This window comes from Loxodonta africana, chromosome 7 (genome assembly GCF_030014295.1).
Source record: "Loxodonta africana isolate mLoxAfr1 chromosome 7, mLoxAfr1.hap2, whole genome shotgun sequence".
Classification (NCBI taxonomy): Eukaryota; Metazoa; Chordata; class Mammalia; order Proboscidea; family Elephantidae; genus Loxodonta; species Loxodonta africana.
This window is the reverse complement of record NC_087348.1, coordinates 132,764,876-132,787,494: the sequence shown is the minus strand read 5'-3', so window position 1 is coordinate 132,787,494 and position 22,619 is coordinate 132,764,876. Positions and strand designations below refer to the sequence as shown.

The following is a 22,619-nucleotide window of genomic DNA, read 5'->3' as shown; positions in this document are numbered from 1 at the left end:
TGACCTTTTGGTTGGCAACCGAGCACTTTAACCACTGCACCACCAGGGCACTCTTCCTTACACTAAAATAAGGCTAAATAAGAACCGTATACACCTGTTCCGGCTTACCTACAAATTTTGACTTAAGACGCAATTAGGAATGGATCTCATTTGTAACTTGGGGACTGCCTATAATTTTAAAACATTGTTCAAAAGTTTCTTCATAGCTCTACTGTTGTACACTTTTTTAAAATTATTTTTTCTAGGTTCAGGAAGAAAATATGTCACTGTCACACATTTGATTTTTCAAACTATACTGAATAGAGGTCAATACAGAAAGGAATTAAATTTATACATTCAAGATGAGAGATTTTTAGACTGTGTCTCTATAACACTCTATCCTTTTACATATTAAAAAACCAGTCCTGTGGAGCTGATTCGACTCATGGTGACCTCATGTCAGAGCAGAACTGTGCTCCACAGGGCTTTCAACAGCTGATGTTTTATAAGTAGATAGATCAACGAGCTGTTGAGTCAATTCCGACTCACAGCGACCCTACAGGACAGAGTAGAAGTGCCCCATAGAGTTTCCAAGGAGCGCCTGGTGGATTTGAACTGCCAACCTTTAGGTTAGCAGCTGTAGCACTTAACCAGTACGCAACTCTACACAACTCTAAAAAAAAAAAAAATTCTAGCACATGCTAATTATGTAAAATTTCAGCTGTTACCTACTGAAAGGCTAAAAACTAATTTTACTCTAAAATGTGCGTTTAGAATTACTCCCATCAGGCCAGAAACTAAGAGCTACTCTCAATGTGGGCCTAAACAAGTCAAAACAGCAAATCAACTTTAACTGATTACTTAGTTCAAATAAAGACAGGATTATCACGTGGATCATGGCATCAGTTTTATCCTCACTGTGGCTTACGGTTTATCAAAGACTTCCAAAACCAAAACCAAACCCGGTGCCATCGAGTCGATTCCAACTCATAGCGACCCTATAGGACAGAGTAGAACTGCCCCACAGAGTTTCCAAGGAGCGCCTGGTGGATTCGAACTGCCAACCCTTTGGTTAGCAGCTGTAGCACTTAACCGCTACACCACCAGGGTTTCCAGAGACTTCCACGGATATGATTAATTTCTTATAAGTATCTTCTTTAGAAATTAAAAAATTAAATTAGTAAAAAAGTTTAAAGGCAGAAAGACTCTGACATAAATTTGACCTAAGAGACCCTCTGCAATTTAGGACCTTACCAAAGGTTTTGAGTGGCACACTACAGTCTTTCATTTTTAGCAGGTATATTATAAACCTCCACATCTTTCCCCCGCCCATCTTTTTAACTGCAAATTTCTATCAATAAAAAGTTGTTTAGCCAAATATATATGTATGTGTGTATGCATGTACATACACATATGTGTATAAATATACACTCAGACATATACATGTGCCACTGTTATAAATACATTATAAAAAGCACACAAATTCTAAAAATAAATATAACGAAAAGTTCTAGTATTTTCTTCTTATACTCCAGGAAGGACACTTGTGCTAACCCACCAGAGTGCTCACAGTGACATGCTAAAAAATCAGCTCTGAGGGAAAAAAAAGGCCTTGATTTGCGGGCAAATTTTTTCTGTGGGTGTAAATACTCCCACCGTCGTTGATTCTGTGGTATTAACTGGCTTCGGCCTTGATTTGCGGGCAGACTTTTTCTGTGGGTGTAAATACTCCCACCGTCGTTGATTCTGTGGTGTTGACTGGCTTCCAAAGCTACTGAAAATTTAACAGGTGAGTCTCACGTGCCAACAAGCAGAGTCCAGCAGACTGCTGGGTGCACATGTCCTGCCCTGGAGATCATTTCACAGGCTAGCACACTGTAACAGTTCAGATTTTATAGTCTTTCAACATAAAAGTCTTACATTTTAATAGAATTTTGTATTATAAAAACATTTTAATAGAATTTTGTATTATAGATACTATTATTTTAAAAGATAGACTACTCTTTAGAATTTTGAGAAAATCTTCCTTTTAAAAAACTCAGCTTACACTTTAAATGGGTGATTTATTTTACATGAATTGTATCTTAATGTTGATTAAAAAACAAACAAACAAAAAAACCAACATGGCTTATTTACCCTACCTGATAAGAAAACAAAATATTGGTTTCAGGTTTCAGAAAACTAGTAGTACATTTTAACCTTTATATTTCATAAAACATAAACAGAATATTTTTTTAAATAAGCAAAATTGTCGTAATGGTGCCATCACCAAAATTCAGCAGGTTTAAGCAGGGTGTCAAAAAATCAAAAATGAACTCTTTTTAAATAAGAACTGACAGTCTCAGAGACAACTTACAATTAAGCTACTAACAGTTTTTGATTTTCTAATATTGTTATTTAAGGATAACATAGAACAATGGATATATTTAGCTTAAATAAAAACACATAATTATCTTTTATTTATAGATAAAAACTAACAAAAAAGAGAAACATGATGCTCCAAAATAAGGAACCGAGTGTGAAAAGAACGGAGAAACCTCAGGCTAAGTCATACCTGATAAAGTTTGATTATGTGAGGGTGGTCTAGCATTTTCATTATTTGTACTTCTCGGTAGATTTTCTCAAGGTTCACTGTATCCAGCTGAGATTTATCTATTATTTTTATTGCCACCTGCATCCCAGAACACAAAAAAGTACAATTAGTATACAGTAGTTAATATTTCCCAATTATGAATCTTTTAAATAAACGAAATCTGAGACATTACCTATAGGCTCCTGTGATAATAACGATAACCCCCCCCCAAAAAAACCATGCCCCTTGCCGTCGAGTCGATAGATGTTCACTCATTCACTCAACAAATATTTTTTAAACACCCTTCATGTATAAGGCTCTAGGGTAGATTTTGTTTCGAAGTGTCTTTAACGTATTATGAAGAATACCTCTGCTAAGTTATTTTAATAAGACATATTTCTCTTTGAGTACAACTGTAACGCCTTTTTACTCCATTTATAAGCTGAAGATACAAATGTCAGCAGTTTCAACTAAAGTTATCATCCCACTGCAAAGTACCTATAAACAAATGATCGGCCAAATAGTAGACAGTTTGGAAGGTCTTTTCTCCTGTACTGAAATACTATTTTTCTAGAAAAGCAAGTGATAGTTTCCAAAGAATATAGATATATCTTTCTGGAAAAAAGCTGAATGTAAAATATTAAAACCTATCTACATGAAAAAATAGCAACTGAATTAAATTTTGTTATGAAACATCAGAGCACAAAACAAATGCTAATAATTACACTCAGTTTTAACTCTCTTAAAAGATTCTGATGTAGCCTTTTCCTATCGTATCTACAAAGGAACCCAAACCACTCCAAAGTTAATAACTTGAAGGGTTTGCATTTGAAGGTGAATAATTAGGTAGTCAGAAATCAATAACTACACTTTTTTCCCCCATGCAATTAAAAACAATTTTTTTTTAATCAGTAGGTATTTGATCAGGAAAATAGGCATTCTGATTTAAATAAAATTTTCAGATACAGTAACTGGGAACCACTCAAATTTAATTACATTAAGTTCTGAACTGGGAATCACCCAAATTAAACTACAAGTTCTGAAGAAACTCTTCCGAAAAATGTACTTCACATTCTACCTTGAGATCTCAATGAATGAAGAATTCGGAACATAATTTAGCCCAGTGTTTTTCTTCCAGGATATATTTTACATATCAACTATCCTTGGTGCTATACTAGCTGAATGCTCCTAAAACGTATCCCAGAAAGTAAGACTCGACTCGTCGATTCACGTAATTCCCTCAGTGCCTTGTTTACACGGTTGGCTGTTTCTTCTTTCTTTACGGTTGCTCTGTCTTTTGCCGTTATCTCCTAGAGCTCTACCGTAAAAGTTTATTTCTCACCTTTCTCTATTTCTAGGTTGCTTTCTATGCTTGTTTCCTGTGTTTGAATTAATTGTAAACAATGGAAGATCTCAAGCTTCCCAGGGGAAATTAGATAACATTATAATGTGTAAAATCAGATTTACGTGCCTAAGAAGAAAGGGAATAGTTCCTTTCCTAGGCAGTAAAGTGCATAGGTTTGTGATAATTAATCTTTATTATGTTTGGTGGTGTTTTACTCATTTGCATATAAAAAATATTCTAAAAAGTAAAAGGTGCTAAACTTTGACTGCTAGGTAAGCAGGCTGACTGATATTGTCCTTGCTAGGAGGGGCATTACTAGACTGTTTCAAACCTCAATAGATTAAAAGGGCTCCCCAGTCTTCATTAAGAGTATAACAGAATACAATATTATGTTACTTTGGGTAATGTGGGGTAAAAGCTGCCATATTAAAAGGATAAGTGTATACATGAATTTCCTCAACAATCCTTAGGAAGGTAACCTGGAATCCCATAAACATGCACACTTTGAAGAAAATGTCTTGCCCTATGATTCTAGAGTGAGTCTAAATATAAGCCCCAAGATTAGAGAGGAAGGAATCAGTTTTTAAAATTTCAGTATGATTACTAGCATTAAGAACAATTTTCATTATATATAATATTTTGAGTATCATATTTAATGTTAAAGAAAAGGTATGAATATTAAGTGTGAATTAAAGCAAGGTATAACCAAGAGATATCTTTTGGAACCCTGGTCTGAAAACAATGAAAAATAAATAACCGAATTAAATGTTATTAATAAAAACTTGTAAATATCATTGTTTTACTTTCCTCAATCTAGTCAACAACAAAAGTTTTCGAACGACTAAATATTATAATTCTCTCTTCAAATTTTATCTTGGGCCACAGTCTATACACATGGACCATAGACCTATATGTTACCGTATTTTTTTGCAAATACACGTGCTATACTTTTGTCAGATGAGCAACCTCCACACCCCCTGCTTTTCGTAAGTGTGCTATGCCAATTTTTTTTTATTATGAAATAAGCAGACCTAAGGTTTCACTTAAGACGATATAAGGTTTTTGCATTCAACTGTTGAGCTAATGCAATATAATTAATAGAAACAGGGGACTACCAAACTCAGTCATAACTTCTTAAATCATGGCTTTTTCCTTTATTATACAATTACAATCAAGTAACATTTTTGGACTATTTTTATGCACATAAGCAGATTAAAGAAAATTAACAGAACGATATGATATGGGAGGACCGGTGAATGAGGCTGAAATTCTGGAAATGTTACAAGACGTGCGCAGTTATATGCATGGGTGCGCTACCTCAGAACTGTTTTATTTAATTTCATCATTTCCACATGTGTGCATATTATTTACGTGGGTGCGCTATCTGCAAAAATATGGTTTTATATATCTATATATATGCACATATATAGTTACCCCTTCTTTGCAGGGCTGCTGTAGGAGGATTCTGCTTCTCTAAAGAAAAGGAGCAGTATTAGCACGCTGCTTAAAACAGTTCGAGGCAGTTAGACTGCTCTAGTAAGTGGACCCCAAAGGCATAATGATGCAAACATAAGCAGCTTGTCGCTCATGTAGCAGAACTGATGAGTGAAGAAGTTAGCTGGTGGCCCTTCTCCATGTAGCTACGCCAGGTTCATATGTGGCCCCATTATAGCCAGACAGAAGGGGAAAAGAGAAGGAGCCCTCATGGGAGGCTTTAATGCGCTGGGCCTCTAAGTAGCATATACTACTTCTGCTCACTCTGCTTATTAGAATTCGGTCACATGACATGCCTAAATGCAAGGGAGGCCAAGAAACAGTGGATTTTTGGTGATAAGCTAACAGTGTCTGCCATAGTCCTGTAGGTAACTGCTTAACAATGGAGCTCTTTACCAAGTACTTCTAAGAAACAATGATGATGATAACTTTCACAAGTGCACCAAAAAAAAAAAAAACTGGTTGCTGTCAAGTTGATTCCGACTCATAGTGACCCTTACAGGACAGAGTAGAACTGCTCCATAAAGTTTCCAAGGAGTACCTGGTAGTGACCCTTACAGGACAAAGTAGAACTGCTCCACAAGGTTTCCAAGGAGTACCTGGTAGTGACCCTTACAGGACAAAGTAGAACTGCTCCACAAGGTTTCCAAGGAGTACCTGGTAGTGACCCTTACAGGACAGAGTAGAACTGCTCCACAAGGTTTCCAAGGAGTACCTGGTAGTGACCCTTACAGGACAGAGTAGAACTGCTCCACAAGGTTTCCAACGAGTACCTGGTGGGTAGGAACTGCCAACCTTTTACTTAGCAGCTCTAGCACTTTAGCCACTACACCACAGGGTGCACAGAACTTTTTAATTTTAAAAAAGATACTTCAGAATACTTTATCTAATTTATTTCTCAACTCTGAAATAAATACAATAGTATACTCATGGATTGATGAAAATGAGGTTCAAAGACGTTACATAACCTACAAGCTCTAGTGCGTTAAGGGGGAGGAAAAAACCCAGGCCTTCTGATTCCAAGTTCGATCTTTTCATAATTTCAATGAATCTATTATTCACACATTTACTGAGCACCTGCTGTGTGCCAGGAATTATGCCAGGGATACTGTCATGGAATGAACTGTGTCCCCCAAAAATACATGTATCAATTTGGCTAGGCCATGATTCTCAGCACTGTGTGATTGTCCCCCATCTTGTCATCTGATGTGATTTTTCTATGTGTTGTAAATCTTATCACTATGATGTTAATGAGATGGATTAGGGGCAGTTATGTTGATGAAGTCTAGGACATTAGATTGTGTTTTATGACAATCTCTTTTGAGATATAAAAAGAAGGAAGCAAAAAGACAAGGAGACCTCATACCACCAAGAAAGTAGTACTGGGAGCAGAATGTGTTCTCTGAACCCAGAGTTCCTGCACAGGGAAGCTCCTAGTCCAGGGGAAGACTGATGAGAAGGACCTTCCTCCAGAGTCAGAGAGAGAGAAAGCCTTTCCCTGGAGCTAACACCCTGAATTTGGACTTTTAGCCTATTAGACTGTGAGAGAATAAATTTCTCTTTGTTAAAGCCATTCACTTGTGGTATTTCTGTTACAGCAGCACTAGATGACTAAGACAGACACAAAAATGAATGAGATCTGATTCCTGCCCTCAAGGAACTTAATGTTGTCATTGTGTGCCATCAAGTCGATTCTGACTCACAGCCACGTATATAACAGAGTAGAACTGCACTATGGGGTTTCCTATGCTGAAATCTTTATGGGAGCAGATTGCCAGGTCTTTTCTTCAGCGGGCCGGCTAGTGGGTTTGAACTGCCAACCTTTCAATTAGCAGCCTAGCACTTAACCATTGTGCCACCAGCGTGCCTTAAAACAGACCTAAAAATAATAGGGTCTGTGAGAACGAAAGGAACACATTTTGGAAAACAAATTCTAACCAAAAAAAAAAAAAAAACCTGTATTTTGGGATTTTCCCAATTATGTACTGAAAGTCCCCAACTTACAAAAAGGTTGTGTTTCAATAACCCAGTTTTAACCTAAGTATGAACTTAGATTTCTGGAAACTTACTCTCTGTATCCCTTCTCCTACTTAATTCTGAATACGGTACCAAGGAATAAAATCTTCACGGCTGCAAAAAAAGTCGAGCAAGTCAGGAAAGCCAACGAAGCACTCTGTAAATTGCAGGACGCTTTTTTGTTGTTGTTCATCTAAATTATTATTTGCCTAATTCCCAATTATGTATGCATTATCCCAGATACAAAATATACGTAACATTGTATTTTATATATTATATAAACACATACTATTTTTATATACATAAAATACACTTTATATACAAATTATTTTCCAAATTCTCTTTAAAATGGTTGTATTGTTTTATAAGATTTAAGTATTAATCAAGAAGAGTATACACTTATGGGATTAAACAGCAACTCAAAAGATTGGATAGGAACCTCAAGGGGCAGGGAGTTTATGTTAATGTGGGAGGAACAACTCGGAAAAGGAGGATGAGAATGGTTGCACAACTGAAGAACGTAATCAATGTCACTACACTGGACAGGTCGAAACTGCTGAACTGGTGTATGTTTTGCCAGATACATTCTCAACAAAATAAATAAAATTTAGGGAAAAAAAGACCATACACAGAAAATGTTTCCAACAATGTTAAGTAAAAAAAATACACATGTAAATAACAACTATGTAAAACACATATTTGCAAGGCGGGCAAGGAATTAAATATAAGAGCAGAAATGAAAATAGTGTTGTTAAAAGGGATTTTTTTGTTTTCAAAATGCAATTTAATGTTATTCTGTTTGATAATTTTAGAAAAAAAATTCATTTCTCAAGAAACCCGTTTAAAGAATTAAAAACTTTTTATGTGTGGAATTTAAAGAAACCGCACATAAAAAAGTAGCTTTTGGGGATTTTATAAGGAAATTACACAAGAGCTAGTTTTCTAATAACAAGTCAAAGGATTAACATTCATTGCATTTGCTGTCTCTGATAATATTTGTTTCATTGCTACTTTACTACTGATACGTAAATTTTATACTGTCTGAAGCACCAAGTAGTATCATCTTGCCATACAATCAGCTCTTTGAAATTAAAAGATGTATTTTTCAAGTTTATACATTGGAATGGGAACATACCATTTTATTAAAAATTGATTTACATGGTTACTGAAAGGATTTCTGAAAGCAATAATAGTCAGTAGCAAAACTGACATGTAGTTCTCTAGCTTCTTTTTCAGAATAATTTTTTTTTTTTTCAATTAAAAAACTGGCTTTTAACTCTTCAGACGGGGATTGGACTGGACAATGGCATAGAAAATGATACTGGTGAAGAACGAGCTCCTTGAATCAAGTAGCCACATGAGACTATGTTGGCGTCTCCTGTCCGGAGGGGCGATAAGAGGAGAGGGGGTCAGAAGCTGGCCGAATGGACCAAAAAGAGAGAGTGGAGGGAGGAGTGTGCTGTCTCATTAGGGAGAGAGCAATTAGGATATAGAAAGGTGTATATAAATTTTTGTATAAGAGACTGACTTGATTTGTAAACTTTCACTTAAAGCACAGTAAATTTTTTTTTTAAAACTGGCTTTTGAAACAAAATGATTTAAAAAATAAAACAAATCCTCATCAAGACTTAATGTAACTTTTACAATGGTAGGTAAGACAAATTTCTAAATTTGGAAAACAGATTGGAGAAGAGGTAAATGTCATTATGCTTTTATATCCATAAAAATTGAACATACTGAGAATTTTCAAGACCATAAAAGGAGTGATTAAAAATAATCTATCTTAAAATCAAATCAATAAAAAAGACAACACAATTTAAAAAACAGGCCTAACGACATATAACTCACAAAAGACAAATGGTTATATAAAACTATGTAATCAAAGTAGTCAAAGAAATGCAAGTTAAAAAAACAAAAAATATTATTTTCCCCTATTAAGCTGGGAAATGTGCATTCTTCCTGGTGAAAATTAATGGGTACTCCTTTTCTGGAAAGTAACAAGGCATCTTGTACCAAAAGACTTAGTAACATGCATACCCTCCGACCATGAATTCCATGTCTAAGTTATTACTCTGAAGAAATAATCAGATACAAGCGTGAGGATGTATGTATAGGAATATCTGATGAAGTGTTAAATTAGAGAGAGAGAGAAGTAACTTAAATGTTCAATAATTGGGAACTGATTAAAGTATGGACAGTTATATGCAACAATACTATTTAACCATGCTTTAGATAGTTTTTTTAGAAAACATGGGGAAATGTTAATAATACATTAAATAAAAAATACAGATTATAAAACACTAGGTATATATATGATATCAATTTTATTACATATATGAAAAATACAAGTAAATAACTAGAAGGATATGAACTAAAATATTAACAGTGGTTATCTGGGTTTGGATGGTGAGATTAAGAATGTTTACTTTTTCTCTGGGCTTTTCAAAAATGTCTACAATGAACATGCATGACTTTTGTAATGGGGGGTGTCTTAATTATCTAGTGCTGCTATAAAAGAAATACCACAAGCGGATGGCTTAAACAAAGAGAAATTTATTCTCTCACAGTCTAGTAGGTTACAAGTCCAAATTCAGGGTGTCAGCTCCAGGGGAAGGCTTTCTCTCTCTTGTCGGCTCTGGAGGAAGGTCCTTGTCCTCAATCTTTCCATGGTCGAGGAGTTTCTCAGGTGCACGGACCCAAGGTCCAAAGGACACCCTCTGCTCCTGGTGCTGCTTTCTTGGTGGTATGAGGTCCCCAACTCCCTGCTTGCTTTCCCTGTGGTGCAGGCCACACCCCTGGGAAATTCCCTTTACACTGGATCAGAGAGGTGACCTGAGTAAGGCTCGTGTTACAATCCCACCCTAATCCTCTCAACATAAAATAACAATCACAAAATGGAGGACAATCACACAATACTGGGAATCATGGCCTAACCAAGTTGACACACATTTTTGGGGGGACACAATTCAATCCATGACAGGGGACATATAAGTACCGTGCTCATTTTAAAGAACTTAAAACAAGGTTTAGCATTGATTTTCAGTTTACTTCATCTAGGATTCATCTCTTATACTGCTTATCTTTTTTTAAATGTTATTTAACATGATGAATTTCTGATGACGTTTTCAATTATTTCAATTGTTTTTATTCTAATAATTCTCAAACTGGATATATGGGTTGCTTCTCTTTGGAGAATGGAAAAACATTTCTCACAAATAATCTGTATAAAGAAACTTTTACATAAATAATTTATTTTAAAAAGATGAATATGGAATGTAGGAGACGTATGAGGCACACTGAAGAAGGAAGAAGTGTATCTTAATGAACTTTTAGAATCCATTTGGCTCCAAGGAAATGAATCTACAATCAGCAATGGGCCATAAATTAAATGTTGTCATGTGAATCCAAGAAGAAAGTCCAATTTCAGTTATTTCCAAATAAATGTTTTAATTGACTGATGCTAGAGAATTTCCCAGTAGATTTAAAATTAGAATGTACTCAAGTCAGTTAAAGCTTAAAATTTCTAACAATATAAAATTTCCACAACTCTTATTTTGCATGTTTGTCCTTGCCCCCACCCCCGTCTGCAAAAAAAAAAAAAAAGATAATTTTGAACAATACTTGGCAGAATAACTGGCCAGAAAGTATTGCTCTGGGGTGTCCAGAAACTAGAGAACAATTTCTAATAAAGCATGTATATATCATGACAAATATAATTTTTATTTTAACACATAAAGATCACTCATGGGCCTAGATATAACATTAGAGATTAACTTTTTAGGTAAAAAGTAAGGTTCTTCTGTTGCAGAGAGTACAGCTGCTTCATGAAATCTGAAATATTTCACAGCACAAGATGAATACCCAGACTACACAGAGAAGTCTTCAAATTTTAATGCAAAATATAAAATTCAAACAAACATAGGAAATGTATTAAAAGATAAGTTGTCTTCATCAAGAAACCTTCCAATCAGGATGAAATTATGCCCTTCTCTTGTTTCTACTCTTGCTAAAAAATGCTATTTTGATACTTTAACTATTTTGGAACGGTTTAAAAATTCTTACATCTTAAGGTAGTATTTAAAGAATTATGACTAATTATAAAAGCCCCAAAACGTGTGTGGAAAGCTTTTCAGCGCACAAAAGCAGTTTTTAGAATGTCCTTGATTTTAGTTTTGCATTCCAGGTTCTCTTAAGGATAAGTTGTCCAACACCTGCCATTTTAATAAGGTAATTTTCAGAACCTCTGTGAAGTATCTTTTTTGTCCCCCCCCCCCGCCAAAGCCACCCTTTGTTCATCTTAATTGTATTTTAGATGAAGGTTTACAGAGCAAGCTAGCTCCTCATTTAACAGTATACATATTGTTTTGTGACACTGGTTACCAACCTCATGACATGTCAACACTCTCCCTTCTCAACCTTGGGTTCTCTATTACCAGCTTTCCTGTCCCCTCCTGCCTTCTAGTCCTTGCCTCTTGGCTGCTGTGCCTTTTTAGTCTTGTTTTGTCTTATGGGATTATCTAATCTTCGGCTGAAGGGTGAACCTCAGGAGTGACTTCATTACTGAGCTAAAAGGGTACCAGGCCAGTAAGTCTGTCAGGCCAGTAAGTCTGGTCTTTTTTTGTGAGTTAGAATTTTGTTCTACATTTTTCTGTGAAATATCTTTAATGTTCCATGAACCACAAATCTGCACACTCTTTAGCGAATCAATACAAGTGTCGTGCTGAAGAAAACACAGTAACCTGCCACAGAAAAGGTCTAAAAGTAATGAATGGTGGTTATCTCTGGGAGTTGATATTAGAGATGATTCATTTCTTCTTTTCCTTTATCTACACTTTCTAATTTTTCAATAATAAACAACACAGATTTGGCAATAAAAAATGCATTACACTTTGATGTAAAAATAATACTTTCTCACTTAGTAATTTCCCTTCTAGGAATTTACCCCCAATTCCTCCACCTTTAAAAAATTAAAAATTAAAAAGTTATATACACGAAAATGTTCACTGAATACCATTTAATATTCAATGGAATAATTAAGCAAAATAGGATTCATCCACAAAGCAAAACTCTATGCAGCAATTAAAAATGTTTTATAAACCATGGCCTCCACCAGACTGAGTTCAGTACAACTAGATTGTGCCTGGCTACCACCACTGACTGCTCTAACAGGGATTACAACAGAGGGTCCTGGACAGAGCAGGAGACAAATATAGAACAAAATTCTAACTCACAAAAAAAGACCAGACTTACTGGTCTGAAAGAGACTGGAGAAACCCTGAGAGTATGGCCCCTGGACATCCTTTTAGCTCAGTAACGAAGTCACTCCCGAGGTTCACCCTTCAACCCAAGATCAGGCAGGCCCATAAAACGAAACAAGACTAAAGGGGCACTGCACACCATCCCAGGGGCAAGGACTAGAAGGCAAGAAGGGACAGGAAAGCTGGTAACAGGGAACCCAAGGTTGAGATGGGAGAATGTTGATGTGTTGTGGGGTTGTAAACCAATGTCATAAAACAATATGTATACTGTTTAATGAGAAGCTAGTTTGTTCTGTAAACGTTCATCTAAAGTACCATTTAAAAAAAAAATCTGTTTTTATATGCATAGCCCACTGGAGTACACAGGGAGGATGATAATTACAATAAAAATAATTTAAATTGCTTTCAAGCAATTTTTAAATTGAAAGATAAAAAAAACCTCTTCAAAAAAAATGTTTTATGAAGTTATATATAATAAGCAAAAGCTTTGGCTATAATAAGTGGAAAACGAGAATACGATTTACATATGTGTACCATGTAATTTCATCTATGGAAAAAAATCATTACAAAAAGACTAGAAGAAAGTATGTCTTAATGTTAACAATGGCTTGTTCCCATTAGTACAGGGATTATGCATAAACTTTTCTGAGCATTATACTCTGGCGCAGTGGGTAAAGCGACTGACTGCTAACCAGAAGGTCAGTGGTTCAAAACCAGCAGCGGCTCCACGGTAGAAAGATGTTACAGTCTCCTTCTGTGAAGATTTACAGCCTTGGAAACCCTATGGGGTCGCTATGAGTCAGAATGGGCTTGACAGCAATAAGTTTTTGTTTTCTTTTTTTGTACTCTTCTTATTTTTTTTATTTTCTACAATAAGACTATATTTATTTAATAATCAGAAAACAAAAAAAGAAAAATTAAGGGCATAAGAGGCTTTTCTGGAATTTTACTTGAAAGACTAAAAAACAGAAAACTCCCAGAGATCTAAGAACACTGCTACACAATTAGCTAGAAGGAAAAACTTCTTTCCTAGTATAGTGTTAATAAAATAAAACACTACTCAAAGATACTCACAAAATAGCAAACTAAGAACCACTAAAAACAAAACAAAGCAAAAAACCCAAACTGGTGGCCGTCAAGTCAATTCTGATTCATAGCAACCCTAGAGTAGACCTGCCCCATAGAGTTTCCAAGGAGCACCTGGTGAATTCGAACTGCTGACCTTTTAGTTAGCAGATGTACTTCTCAACGGCTACACCACCAAGGTTTCCAACAACCACTACTGCCTAAAATAGTTTAGGAGCCTAAAAGCCATTATACTTTCCCATTATGCTAACTTTATAAAATTAGCTTATCTAATTCATAAACCACAAACCCACACTACAAAGCTTTTATTAAGTATTACATTAGGAAGCTGGATTCTACCACCATCTGCCTTCCCTTTTGAGTGCAAAATTTACACAGAGATCTGACATAAGAATACTGCTTCGGATGATTAATTATATTTCTTAAACAATGTTTGGCTATTTGATAGGTTAGACCAATGTGAAGCTCTCTTTTGTCTTAATTTTGTTTTTCTAAAAGGCAAACAGACTTGGATCTTCCAAGATCTATAGAAAAAAGAAAAAAATGGGATGGGGGTGATGGTAATACACAGAAAGTAGACAGAGAAGAGCCAATTAAAAACAAAAAGGTCCAACTGTTTGTTCATCACCTAGATGTTTAAACTAAGGCTTAAAATTTGCCTTGAGTTCAAACTTCGGAAAAAAGATCTCTAAGTTTTAAAACACACAAAATTTATATTGACGTAAAAGCTTACCATATTGAAGAAACTTGTATAAACATGATTATTTTGCTGCTATAATTCTTTATACCATATCGTTCTCACTGCAGTTGTTATATAGCGTAATGAGAACCTACAGTAATTTAAAGCACAACTTCAAAGTTTTCACTAGCCATCTTCTTTTTAGCATTTGAGGTACTTGTTCTATTTACCAAGTCCACTGCCCTCTAGCTGATTCCGACTCAGAGTGACCCTATGGGACAGAGTAGAGCTGTCCCATAGAGTTTCCAAGGAGTGCCTGGTGGATTCGAACTGCCGGCCTTTTGATTAGCAGCAGTAGCTCTTAACCACTACACCACCAGGGTTTTCCTATTTACCAAGGCACATAAAATTTGCCCAGTCAGTGAATGAAGATAACAAATAACACTTAAAAATCTCATTAATAACAAACGGTATGTATACTTTAAGAAACAATGCTTAATGTAAACTACCTATAAGAGTTCACAGAACAACTCTACAAAAGTTGGGATCCACAGGAACTACTTTCAGTGATTACCTTACCATTTCCCTCACCCCTTTCCACCTTGCTGTTACTTGCTGTCAATTCAGTTCTGACACATGACAACTCCATGTGTGTGCTGAGCAGAACTGCTCTGTAGAGTTTTCAATGCTGTGACCTTTTAGAAGCAAATAGCCAAGCCCCTCTAGCCTTTTGGCCAGTAAACCCCGCCCCCACCCCCCCCCAAACCCATTGCCAGTGAGTCGATTCCAATTCATGGCAACCCCAGTAGTTCAGTGCTTAACTGTTTGTGCCACCCAGCTACTTAACAGTCTCCAGTCACACCAGATCACCATAAATACACTCACCCACCTTAGAGTTACGTTTCTTTTTACGTGTTAATTAACGGTACCTTCTTTTGAAAAGCAAAAGGGAGATGAGTTCTCTGGACTAGAAATTCACCTTTGAATTTAAATCATTTTACACACATATGCATACACAATTTAAGATCTGAGTGCTCTTTCATGATCTGATCTGTGCCTTGAATTAACAAATGCATTAATCTCACTATATCTGATAGGCAAAAAATGATACTGCTCCACAGTGCCCCCTAGCTCAGTAAAGGCATTTGTTTAAAAGAGACATGAATGGCCTCAAGAGTGTCAGCTCCACTCACCAAACCAGACCCGTTGCCATCAAGTCGATTCCAAATCACAGCAGCCCTAAATGAGGGAGTAGAACCTGCCCCATAGGGTTTCCAAAGGCGGCTGGTGGATTAGAACTGGCGATCTTTTGTTTAGCAGCTGAACGCCACCAGGGCTCCAGCTCCACTCAAGCTGATAAATAACAGTTGACCTAATTAAATCTTGTTACCAATACTGAGAGGAGTTGATGAATAAAAAATACTATAAGCAGATGGGCCTGGAATTCAACCACATAACTGAGTTCAAAAGTTCTGCAGAACCTCTTCAATGCACAATTTGATTTTTTGACACTCATGGAGCAAGGACTCATAAAAATGCACATTTAAAATCTTTTTTTTTTTTTAATATACCTTAAAGGGGAATAATTAGAATCAACTTGACAGCAACGGTTAGCGTGGCATTAGACTATATAGTTCTTTAGCGGAACGGAGCCAATTCCTTTCTTCATTTCAAAAAAAAAGTTCGGATCAGAGTGACCTATGCAAAGATTTTATAATTTCATTACAGCCAAATTATAGACGCATTACAATCTGATCAAGATTGCTAATACTGGAAAATTTACAGAGAGGAAATTTTATGACCTTGGTTCCGATGCTAAAAAACAAGTCAAATTTAGGATCAGCGGAAGAGGGCAAAAAGTGAAGACGATAAAATGACACATTCCCTTTCTTTTTAGAAACCGACTCCGTCACATTAAGCGAAACTTCTAAGAACAACAGCAGCTACAAAAATCACTCAACTTTTTAATGCCCTTCACCTTACATAACACATTCTGAAAAAAGTTCTTTGGAAAGAGAACGTATATGTCAACTTTATTCCACATTCAAGCTCCAGTATATCTGTGCTAACAAATGGGGTGGGGGGATTGAATAGAGAAAAGGATTAAACTCCAGTAGCAACTAAAATAAAGCTGAGTAGAGTAAGTAAAAAACACAAGGCTTTATTCTAAAGTATGGACCTGTTTCTACCTTTTCTCTAGGCTATTTAATTGCACGTCTTAAAATAGAGACCCTGAGGAGCACAGCTTGAGGCAGTGCAAGAAAGGGGGATGCGTCAGGTAAGAAGAGACTTGTGAGAAAATATGAGCGGTGCATCAGAACGTGCGACGGAGGGAGACGCTGGACTCACCGTCAGGAAGCAGTTAGAGGGTGAAGGGCAAAGAGGCGGAATCCGATGTGGCTTAAGGACCGTGTATTCACAGCCATCGCACACCTGCTAAAGCGACGACTCCAACTAAGGAAGACCGACCCGCCAACTGTGCAAATCTAGAGGTGCCCATCTTAACCAGCTCTATTGTCTGCAGTGCTAGGTGAAGCGCCTCAGGTGCGAGCTCCAGCCCGTCTCACAGCAAACCAGACACACTCGGGAGAACGAGGGCAACGGGGACACGCGGCGACGGCGCCGGCACTCCCGGGCGCGGGCCCCTCCTCGCCGGCCGGCCAGGGACGCCCGGGTCTGCGGGGCCCGAGGCGCGGGCGGTCCCCTCCTGGGCCGGCGACGTCTCTCACCGCGCAGCCCCGGAGCGCGGAGACTTCCCCTCCCACCCCACCCCCAGCCGAAAGCAGGGAAGACGCGGAACTTGGTCTCCGGAGCGGAGGCCACAGACCCGCTCGCGGCCCGGGTGGGAGGCTCCGGGCAAGATCTCGTGTGGCCAGCGGCGATGGCGTGCGGGAAAGCAAAGCCCCGGGCGGTCAGTTTTCCAACCAGGCGACACTCGAGTCCGGGAGTCCGGGAGCCCGGGAGCCCGGGCCCCGATCCCCGCGGCGCCCCGGACCTCCTGCAGCTCCCGGGTCCTCGCAGTCCCGGGCCCGCTCGCCTCGGTTGGTGGCTCGGCCTCCCGGGTCTCCCCGTCCCACCACTGCAACCGCCTCTTCGGTAAACAGCTCCGCTCCTGGGCCCTAGCCTCGGACGCTCCCCCCTCGCCGCGGGCCGCACCTCCGTTTTGGTGATCCGGTGCCGCCCCAGCTTCACCACGGCGAAGTTGCCCTTGCCCAGCGTGCCCTCGATGTCGTAGAACCCCACCCGGACCGGCCCGCGCTGCAAGTGCCTCGGGCCATCCGCCATGACCATGCTGGGCCCCTGCTAGGCACGGCGGACGGGGGCACAGGCAGGCGTCTGGCTGCGGGGCTCGGACCTGGCGACCGCCGCTCCGCTCGCTTCGTAGCTCTTTCCCTCCCGCTCCACAGGGCCCAGCCAGGCGCGCGCCGCCGCTGACGTCCGCCGACGTCAGTGGGCCGGGCGGAGAGGCGGGGGCGGGACCGGGCCGCAATTGGTCACCATGGCGACCGAAGCGCAGCCGACGTAGGCGGCCGAGGGGTGGGAAGGAGGGAGGCGACGGGGGGAGGGGCTTGCGCCTCCGCGGCGCTTCCTTCCGGGCCCCGCAACCGCTACCGCTCGTCGATGCCAGGGGCGGGGCCCCCGCCGGCCAGCTCCGCTCCTCGGCCTCCCAGACGTAGGGCGAGAGCGAGCCCTGCCGGCGGTGCCGAGCGGTGCGCCGACCTGGGTCCGGCCTGACGTCTCCTTCGTTCGCACCAGCGTTCTCCGCCCACCGGGGACCTTCCCGCCAAAACGTCTCAGCGAGGAGTACAGCGTGGCCTGAGTTTGGCAGGCTAAAGAACTGCAGTTGAGCAGCGCGTTGCTCACGAGCTCCTTCCTCTGCACTCTTTTCTCATCTTGCTTCCATATAAATCCCTCCACGTTTTGATGTTTCCGAGGAATCATTCTGACAGCATGACAAAGCTGGAGAGACCTTTGATATCGCCTAATCCAGGGGTTTGGGGCTTCAGAAGTGCTGCGCTTGGGGCCTGGAGTACCCTGACATATATGTAAATTTTTGCTTATTTGAGCATGTCGATGGGACCTTAGCTTTTATCAGGTTCCCAAACGTTGGTGACCCCAGAAAGGTTAAGAGATATTTATTTAATCCAATTGTTTTTTATGTAAGAATCAGGGCCAAAGAGTGAAGAGAATTGCCCGTGTCATGCAGGTAAATCACCACAACAGTCTTGCATCTGGTGACTCAAGAAAACAGGAGTAGTAATATTTTAATAATTTGAAATACATTAAGTGCCTCCAGACCTTGGTTTCTAAAATAACATTCTCCACTGAAAGGAACCAGACTCCTTAGAGCAATGGCTGCTTTCAGGGCAGAGACAGGGAAAGTATAAAATGCCTTTGAAAGATCTTGTGCTAGAAAGCAAGAGGATTTTCAAAGAATGTTGAAGACACGTGAAAAGGAAACAAGAGCCAGCTTGAAGGGATCCCAACATGCCAAATCTGGGACAATCTGAGCATCAAAAATGAACAATGATAGAAATGGATTATAATACATTGAAAAAGAATCCAGGAATCCATTCTTGTTCTTAAAAATTTAAATAAGTAAATAAAAATACATAAAGAGGGGAGCAGCAAAAGCTCTTCTTTACAGTGAAATGCCAGCTAATACATGTAAAAGCATTGGTGAAATCAGGAAATCACCATTTTGTATCCATGATAGTAATAACCAATTCAGACAAAAATTATCAGTAGATGGTAAAATCATTGAGTGAAAGTTTGCTAGGGAACAGGATATTTACACAGTCTCAAAGTCTTCTCAGATTTCTTATTCATTAGCCAGTTGCTGTTGAATTGATTCCAGCACACGGTGACCCTGTGTGCGTCTGAGTAGAACTGTGCTCCACAGGGTTTTCAATGGCTGATTTTTCAGAAATAGATCTCCAGGCCTTTCTTCTGAGGGACTTCTGGGTGAACTTGAACCTTCAACCTTTCAGTTAGCAGCTGAGTGTGTTAACCATCTGCACCACCCAGGGACTCCCCTTATTCATTACAAAGGGATAAAAAAGTTACCTTTACCATGGAGGAATCTGATAGACACCACCTTAATCAATGATCAAAGTTACCGTCACCAGTTATTGGATACAATGGCGTTATGTACCTCCTGATGTGAGGTACTGAGGGCACAGCATTTCTTATGTATCATCCCTTAAAAAAAGAAATATGAATCTAAAGATGAAAAACAATCGGAAAAAAATGCAAGTTGAGAAATATTGTACAAAACAACTGTACTGAACTTTAAAATTGTCAGTGTCATGAAAGACAAAGAAAGGCTAAGGAATTGTTAGAGATTTAAGGGATTAAAAAGACATGCCATTAAAGGCAATGTGTGAATCCTGGATTGGGAAAAAAATGCTACAAAGGAATTTTTTCAGGACAATTGTTGAAATTTGAATACGGATTGTATATTAGTATATATAGCATTATTTCAATTCACATCCTGTATGTGGTGGTGCAGTGGTTAAGTTAATCGAACCCACTGGCCACTCTGTTGGAGGAAGATGTGGCAGTTTGCTTCCAAAGGATTACAGCCTTAGAAACCCTATGGAGCAGTTCTACTCTTTCCTATAGGGTCACTGTGAGTCAGAATCGACTCGATGGCAGTGGGTTTAGATGATGCTGGAAGCTATGCCACTGGTGTTTTCAAATACCAGCAGAGTCACCTGTAGTAGACAGATTTCAGTGGACCTTCTAGACTAAGACAGACCAGGAAAAAGTTTTGGTGAGCTTTTTTGAAAATTAGCTAAAGAAAACCTTATGTGTCACAGCAGAACATTGTCCAGTTTGCTTGCTTTGGACATGTCATCAGGGAGGATCAATTGCTGGAGGGGGACATCATGTTCAGTGAAGTAGAGGGTCCATGAGGACATGGGACACGCTTGGTAAGATGGATTGGCACAATAGCCATAGCAGTGGACTCAGAATGCTGTTGATTGTGAGAATGATGCTGGACTGGGCAACATTTCATTCTATTCTGCATAAGGTTGCCATGAGTTTACTGAACTGGAGGACAGTAACAACAACAAATTTTTTCAATGTTAAACTTCTTGAATGTTATAATTGTAGGGTGGTTATATTAGACAGTATCCTCATTATCCTTAGTATCCAATAAGCATAGGAAACCCTGGTAGCATAGTGCTTAAGTGCTACAGCTGCTAACCAAAGGGTCAGCAGTTCAAATCCGCCAGGTGCTCCTTGGAAACTCTATAGGGCAGTTCTACTCTGTCCTATAGGGTCACTATGAGTCGGAATCGACTCGATGGCACTGGGTTTGGTTTGGTTTTATCCAATAAGCAGCATGATGATAAACGGAGAAAAGATTGAAGCTGTCAAGGATTTCATTTTACTTGCATCCACAATCAACACCCATGGAAGCAGCAGTCAAGAAATCAAAAGGCACATTGCATTGGGCAAATCTGCTACAAAGGACCTCTTTAAAGTGTTGAAAAGCAAAGATGTCGCCTTGAAGACTAAGGTGTGACTGACCCGAACCATGGTTTTTTCAGTTGCTTCATGTGAAAACTGAACAATGAAGACCAAAGAATTGACGCCTTTGAATTGTGGTGTTGGTGAAGAATATTGAATATACCATGAACTGCCAAGAGAACAAACAAATCTGCCTTGGAAGAAGTACAACCAGAATGCTCCTTAGAAGCAAGGATGGCGAGACTGTGTCTTACATACTTTGGACGTGTTGTCAGGAGGGATCAGTTCCTGGAGAAGGACATCATGCTTGGTAAAGTAGAGGGTCAGCAGAAAAGAGGAAGACCCTCAACGAGGTGGATTGACACAGTGGCTGCAACAATGGACTCAAGCATAACAACGACTGTGAGCGTGGCAAAGGACCAGGCCGTATCTCGTTCTGTGGTACGTAGGGTCGCCATGAGCCGGAACCTGCTCAAGGGCAACTAACAACAACAGCAACAACATCCTTATTAAGAGATACACACTGAAGTATTTAGGAATAGGAGTTTTTTATACATGGAACTTACTCTTAAAAGGTTTAGCGAAGCTGGGTAGGTAAGACAAATGTGACAGCATGTTAACAAATCGGTAAATCTAGATAAACAGTATATGGCAGTTCATTGTATTGCTCTCACAACTTTTCTGTAGTTTTTATTTTTTAAATGAAAATAAAGGTGTATGTGTGGGTATGTATATGTGTTGTTTTTAGCTGCCATATTAAATTTTCTTTCTTTTAGTGCAAGATCTAATTGGCTCTTGGGCCCTACACCTGCTTTCTGTGCTTCTACCCTTCAGTTTTTCCAAGCAATACCTATTCTACTGTGAGTTATGTTGTTTGCAAAAGGGAGGAGGGAAGTGGGAAAAGCTGTAAGGCTGATCAGATTTCTAGATTGACAGAAGTGGACTGTGATGGCTCCCCCAACTAGACCAGAAGGGAACATAGGTCCCCCAGTTCAAAAATAGTTGCCATATACATTTTGCCAGTTAGATCAATGTTTCTTAACCGTTCTGGGAGTGGGCTCCTTTGGAATGCTGATGAAAAGCCACTTACTGTAGACCCAGAGACCCAATAGGGTCTATCTCCTTTTTTAAAGTATGTATTTTGAGAAGGAGTTAAGACTCTTTTCTATCTGGTTATTTTACCAGATAACCAGGCCAATTACCTACTTGCACAATCGGGAAGTAAGACTTGATATGGGGCCTAGAAGAAGGGAAAGGATGGCAGGGAGTACCAAAACGGTTTTGGAAAACCAGAGTTCAGTTTGAGGGCTCCGGTGTCTAGTGGTCAGAGAAAAGGAGACCAGAAATGGGAAAGAGTCAGGCGGGGCTATGCCAAAAATAAACCTGACACGCCTGGAAATGTTGTGGGTGTGTCACTGAAAATTACTGGTAGGTTGTAAATGTACCCCCAAAGAAATACATTTGTATCAATTTAGAATACTGCCTCCTTAGCTTCCTCGATTCAGCCCTATTTTCTTGATCCAAAAGACCCACTTCTCGTACTCTAATTTCAACCACGTATGTGTTTCTGCTTCAAATTAATTGATAACTATACACATTTTAAAAGTCCCTGTGTGGTGCAAACGGTTAAGCCCTTAGTACTAACTGAAAGGTTGGTGATGCCAACTCCTCTGGGAGCATCTCGGGAGAGGCCTGATGCTCTGCTTTAAG

The 22,619-nt window shown here is 39.3% G+C and overlaps 1 protein-coding gene across 7 annotated transcripts in view; it reads right to left on the bottom strand.

Annotated features, from left to right (window-relative positions):
- SIK2 (salt inducible kinase 2) overlaps positions 1–17,835 on the bottom strand; it is a 136,573-nt gene extending 118,738 nt beyond the window's left edge. For 2 of the 7 annotated variants that reach the window (XR_010322521.1, XM_064288905.1), the window contains exons 1-2: positions 17,586–17,834; positions 2,534–2,650 (exon numbers count right to left, since the gene is read on the bottom strand). Coding sequence is in view for 4 of the 7 variants with exons in the window: in XM_064288905.1 (XP_064144975.1) it covers positions 2,534–2,650; positions 17,586–17,720 (252 nt within the window). In the remaining 3 variants the exon portion in view is untranslated. Of the gene's footprint in view, positions 1–2,533; positions 2,651–7,459; positions 15,168–17,585 lie in introns of those variants that run through there. The other 5 variants (XM_064288899.1, XM_064288900.1, XM_064288902.1 and 2 more) reach the window with 3 other exon arrangements.
- Between the last annotated feature and the right edge of the window lie 4,784 nt (positions 17,836–22,619).